The 6,107-nt window shown below is 39.1% G+C and overlaps 1 protein-coding gene across 1 annotated transcript in view; it reads left to right on the top strand.

Moving 5' to 3' along the window:
• Nucleotides 1-2,917: 2,917 nt before the first annotated feature.
• Nucleotides 2,918-6,107, top strand: part of LOC104492532 (lamin-B1-like) — a gene marked incomplete at both ends in the record, with an annotated part of 9,156 nt that continues 5,966 nt past the window's right edge. The window contains 3 exons of the mRNA XM_010135104.1: nucleotides 2,918-3,074; nucleotides 3,878-4,003; nucleotides 5,025-5,192. Coding sequence (XP_010133406.1) covers nucleotides 2,918-3,074; nucleotides 3,878-4,003; nucleotides 5,025-5,192 — 451 coding nt within the window. The remainder of the gene's footprint in view (nucleotides 3,075-3,877; nucleotides 4,004-5,024; nucleotides 5,193-6,107) is intronic.

Raw genomic sequence — 6,107 nt, 5'->3', positions numbered from 1 at the left:
CCGAGATGTGTGACTTGAGCCATCAGTGTAACAACAGTTTACATCCTGAGGCTTGACACAGATGTGTTACCTGGTACTGCTGAACAAGTCAGTCAGGCTTAATGTTACTGTTGTGGTACTTGGTCTGCTTACAGGTCCAGTTCCAGGAGATAGATTTCCATTGGTGAGGGGAGCATTCATTATGGGGACCTAAATCTACAGCAGGTCAAAATCCCTAGCTGGGCTTGTCCGTCGTATTCTGATTTGTCATGTGAGGTAATTGCATTGTTCAGGAAGCAGTAAGTTTAGTTGTTTAGCTGATGTTAATGCCAGTTCACCAATGCTAGTTGATGTTTATTTTTGTAGTTCACAGAGTCTTTCCTGATCGTATTTCACTTCTTTCCCATATTCCTTTAGGACTGGGATGTCACTGCTGAGTTGCTGAGATTTCATCTGGCTTTTGGCTTTTTAAGTGTTGGGCTCCAGTTTCTGTTTTTCTGAGAATGTGTTCAGATGAGCTGTCTCATGGTTAGACAACTGATAACACTAACAACTCATAGTACTTAATTTTAGTTCTCCCTACCTTCTGTAACTTCATCTGCATTAAATTATAGTGTGGCTTCATGGCCTATCTTGTGGAAACAAGCGAGAAAGGTACTGATGACTGACGTAACTGATAATACCTAATTTGGTGGTACAGGTAGTGTATTTGTTTTTGTTGTTGATAGTCCCTATTGCACATCCTTTTCTCTGCTGCCCCAACTGCAAGAGCTCTTTTCTCAGTTGCCTGCTCTAAGTAACTGTAGGTTTTAAGTAACTTCAAGGCATGTGGGGAGTCCTCCCGTTTTGGAGTCCAGGATAATGTGGGGTGCAGTGGAGGGCAGCACGTTGTGGCCCTAGGTATGTGTGACTTGCTAGACTTTTTCAGAGTGAAGTCTGGTGACAGAGTCTGTGGGACAGTTTCTCCATGATTTTAATACAGATTTCTCCAGCTGTGATCAAACAACAAAGCCTGGCCTCTCGTACTTGCCAACAGATGATGGAGAGATTTTTGTTACACCTTTTCTTCCCTCTTTTTCCTTTTCTGCTGTACAGCTTCCTTGTACGCTGAAGATTCTACAGGCCTGGGTGGGAAGGGAAGGGCAGAACAAAGGCCTCTGTTGAATATGCAGAGAGCTGGAAGTAGGAGCCCATGAGGCCAAAACCTAAATTCTGTGCTTTTGTCTGAGCTGTTTGGTCTTAGAAGTGGTATTTAAAATGCCGTGGAGTGACTGGACAGCACTGAGCAGCAAAAAAAAAAAAAAAAAAAAAAAGTTGAGTATAGAGGAGCCTGTATGTGCCAGAGTCTCTTGCAGTCTACCACTTCAGTAAGTGTGGTGTTACTCAACAGGAGTGGGATTAGCTATGCTGGCTCTTAGGTAAAGGCTGACATCTTGTGGCTGTCCTGCTAAAACATCCAAACATAAATTTTATTTCTGCCGATTTTTTTTTTGTGAGCTTTGTGCTTGATGTGATCTCTTGAGCACAGTGTTAATTGCATAGGCTTGCATGTAACCCTGGAGAAGCCTCTTTTAAATTTGAGAGTCTCTCCTTTTAAGATTGTGTGTTGATTTTACGTTAGTCTCATTTTGCTGAGATGCGTTGCTATGGTTTCTTATAAGCAGTACAGTGATTAAAAAAGGTAATGAATATATTAATCCTTTAACACTTTTGAATGTTGTTCTTAAGAATCTTTATCCAGTTTTCAGTCTCCTCAGTTTAGTTTTGTGAATTCCAATTTTTGTTCACTTCTGCAAAGTGTGAAACCTGTAGAAGTATGTGCTAACTGTTGTCTTTCTGAGCCTCCATCTGTCCATTCCTGTAGAATATTCAGAGTTGGATTATAAAGATCTAGAACTTCTCTATGCTGCTGCTTTTCCTAGAGGAATGTGGGTATCCCAGAGAGAAAAAGTATTGACTCCAAGGCAGAAGAACTTGCGTTAAGCATTTAAAAACAGCTGCTTGTACCATCTAAATGTCAACAGTCATTTTGATTCCAGAGTATGATTTTTCCTTTCACCTATTTTTGATAGTATCCTTCTGTAGCATTATTTGTGAATAATTAAGTTAGGCTGAAGAGTGTGAGTTAGTGTTTATGCAGTATAAGTTTACTGTTTCCATTTGACTTCTTTAGTCAAGTATACTGTTTATTCTAGGGAATAAACCCCTAGAAATTGACTACTTGTGTAGACACAAACTAATCTAAGAGGTAATCTAAAAAGCTCGTGTAAAGAAAGTCACCTCTCTGCACCATGTGGTTTCAGTGATGACACAGACTGTTTTATAGACAGGAGTTGGGTGCCTTCTCTCAGATCTGTGGTACTTTGTCATTATGCATGACTAGAAGAGTGCTGCAAAGCAGTTAGCTATGACACAGCTTCTACTTACGGGTGACTGGCTTACAGTGAACATCATTTTTTGTTTGGAAGTAAGGCTGTTAATGGGAAATGGTGGATCTGGACAAGATCCTGAGTGAATTAAAGGCAATAAAGATAAAATCAACCTGTTTCCACCCTATGGAAAGGTCCTTCTGATGGGAGAACTTATTTTTTCCTATGAAGATTCTGGAGAAGGCAGGACATTTTTACAGTGGCTAGCTAAGGAGAAAACAAGAGGTGCCTTTAAACATGCAGTTTCCCTTTTCCAAGTATGCCTCTCAGGTCTGTTTGATGCCAAGTTTCCCTCCTATCTAGGCTTCTGCAGCCCAAGCAAAATATTAAGCTATTCCTATATCAGATGAGAAAGCAGAACTGAGCAGCTGATTTAAATTAGAATAAGCCAAGACAAAATGTTTGTTGAGTGTCTCAAGTTTAAAATTCAGATTGCATGTGTTTTATTAGTCAGCAGTCTACTTTGGGGGTATGTCTAGACTTTCTTACCACTTCCTCTGGTATTTCAGGTGTGCAAAAAAGCAGACTGATTTTACTGAAGCCCAAGAGAAAATTCAAGAGTTGGAAGCTGCCCTTAGTTCAAAAGAAATTGCACTGACTGCAGCCCTTCATGATAGAAGAAGTCTGGAGAGAGAAGCTGAGGATTTAGAAGCTCAAGCTGCAGAGGTAAGAAGAAACATTTAACCATCAAGCTTGTCAGCAAATGAGGTGTGTTTCTATATGACAGATCCATTGTAAGAGCTATGGTTCCGGTAAAATGCAACTCCGTAGCCAAAAAAAGGGATGCAAACCTGTCACCTAGTCACAACTAGAACAAACTGTGTTTCACTGTCACCATCAGAAACAGTATTGAATAGATGTCTGTCCAGTTTATTAATAACAAGAATGGTGGAATAGGGTGCTTTTAAAACTGCAGACTCTGAAATTGCAAGGGATGGTGCTTACATTAAAGAAAGCAGATCAAGAGGCAAAATAAACTTAAGTTGTAGAACTGTTTCCAGGGAGAGACTGACTTTACAAACAAAGGTAGCAAATATCTGACAAGTAACATTTTGTGACTCTCTCTGCCTTCCTTTTGATTCTGCCTGTGGATCTCCATCTTCTAGGCATCTGATAGAACAAAGAGGGAAAAGGTTCTGTACTAGTTTTGTTAACCTTTGAAAGACATGATTTGTGATCTTAAGCAACACCACCTCAAGAGGATGAGCTGAGTTGTCCAGGAAACTGCTATTTGCCTAATGGAAAATTGTTAAATAGCATTTTAATGCTAGTTACCAATGTGAAATACCTAGAACTCACTTTTGCAAGTGATTGCAAAAGGAATGGGAGGGAAGACATTAATGGTGTAAATAATTGCTTTGATTGTAAACTGTAGTTAACTGTACTTCTGGGTACCTGAAGTCATTGTGTAATGTGAGTTCTGCTATGTAATTGTTGCTGTTTTGGTTTTTTTTTTAAATTTCTTACAGCTTCGAGTTTCTTTAGCTTCTTTGAAAGATCAGCTTACAAGGGAAACCTTAGCAAGGGTGGACCTTGAAAATCGTTTACAGACTGTCACTGAGGACTTGGAATTCCATCAAAATTTGCATAAGGCGGTAAATACATTTTAGTCTCAAAAATTCACATTTTTAAAGGGAAGAATAAAACTGAAGGTTCATTCTAGAATACTAAAACAATTTAGGCTGGAAGAGACCTCAGGAAGTTATTTGGACTGAACTTCCTCTCAGAGCACGATTTACCTCTATTCTAGCTGGAAGATTTCCAATTTTTTTCTAGGAGAATTTATGGTAGCTCAGATCTGATAAAAGAGTTTCATATATTATGCTGTTTCACGTTAAGTTTTGCCCGTGGTATTGCACTGTACATATCTTTTCATAGTAATGAGAAATAGGTTAATTTATCACATAATAACTTGATGAGAAATGGAGAGGTACACTCAAACAGATGCTATGGACTTGTACTGCTCTTTAATTTCAGAACTTTCTAACAGGATGCTTTTGAACAATGGAAACAAGTTGATGAGCATTTGTCTTTTAGAGCTTTTTCTTGTCACTTGCACTATTTGAGGAGGAACATTAGAGCAGTTACAAATGCACCTAACCATGCTGTCATCTGTTTCGTGTGCACATTTCCTTACTAGTTTTATTTTCAGCTTTGTTCGTGTTGTTGGAATCTCTTTTCTTCCAGACCACAAGCAGGCATACAAATAAATGGGAAGAATGCTGGTTCATGACAGTGACTTTACTTTCACAGTACTTTAATTTTGTGTGAGCGTAGCAGATACCTAAAGAAAGGGGAAGATGTATTTATAAAACCTAATCATATTGAGGTGTACTTGTTCAAAAAGCAGAAAATGCTCAGAAGGAAGCGAGAGGTTACATGCTTGATGGTATCCTAGCTCTTGTTTCAATGACTGGCTGTTGCAAAATAAGGTACTATGCAGATCAGACGAGGGAAGTGGCCCTGTGCTTCTACTGAGACATTCAGTGTCAAACAAATTAATCTATTGTGGATCCACAAGGCTCCACAAAACCTGCGTTGCTACCCAGACAGCACATAGTCTTCTAAAACTTGTTTTGTCTCATTTATTGAACATTATTTTTCTGGTTTTCTTAGGAAATCAACGAAATGAAAAGGAGAATTGCAGCTCTCGTAGCTCATAATCCTGAGCGTCGAGCAGATTATGAGCAGAGACTTGCCCAAGCCCTTCGTGAAATAAGGGAGCAGCACAGCGCCCAAATGCAGCTGTACAAAGACAACCTCGAACAGGCTTACCGTGCCAGAGTGAGAACGTCTTTTTGTACAGTTGTCTGTACTTTATTTTCCTCTCATTTGATGGAAAGATACCCTAATTACTTACATCTCAGAGGATTTTAATATAGAGCTTGGTTTAAAATTACCATGCTTTTGAATGCGAATTTGCATTTTCAGGTCTCGTTTTGGGAGCAGGTTTAACCCTCAGGCAGTACCAGAATACAAGAGCAGGAAGCACTGTGGAGGTGAACTGCAGGGAAAGTGATTAGTACTGGGATTACTATGAATTCAAAGAGTTCATGTGTTATATCAACTGTAACATAGTATTGATGATTAATAACTTGTCCCTTATTTTGTATAAAACATTTCATAACAGGGCTTGCTGAGAAGACAGCATCCTGAGTTGAGTCCTTTGACCCTGTACAAAACGTATGGAAGTTTTGCCACACCCAATGACTTCTTTTCTCTTCTATGCTACTCTCCCAGAGAGGTAGCATACTCAAACTGATATCAGTTACACTTCATAATTTCCTTCCTCTACTATGGTTCAGCTCTTCTGTCAGGAGGAATCCTGATGTCTCAGTCGAACCTGGGTTTTGTGGCTATTTTTGTTGCAGTTTGTATTCTTCCCCACAAGGTGGGCTGTTACAGCAGAAAAGTGGATACAAACTGAATTTATTAGCATAGTTTTCAGTCTCTTTAGTCTTAGTCTTAACAGTGGGCAGTTGCTTACCTTCAGGGCTTCAGTCTAACTTGGAAAAACTTATTTTTGGCCACATCTTATTTTAAGTATGTTTACATATTTTTATTCTGAAAATCTTTTCATAATTGAGGCTTTCTTGTTCTCCCTTTTCAGGTATCCTATTACTGTATTTTTGGACTCTTATTTTAAAGTTTTTATAGATTCTGTTTAATCTGCAACTAAAAGTTCAGTAAGGCGTCTGT

Source organism: Buceros rhinoceros, unplaced genomic scaffold (genome assembly GCF_000710305.1).
Source record: "Buceros rhinoceros silvestris isolate BGI_N320 unplaced genomic scaffold, ASM71030v1 scaffold19404, whole genome shotgun sequence".
In the NCBI taxonomy this organism is placed as follows: Eukaryota; Metazoa; Chordata; class Aves; order Bucerotiformes; family Bucerotidae; genus Buceros; species Buceros rhinoceros.
Note: the sequence above shows the minus strand (reverse complement) of the source record. Positions and strands in the feature narration are given on the sequence as shown.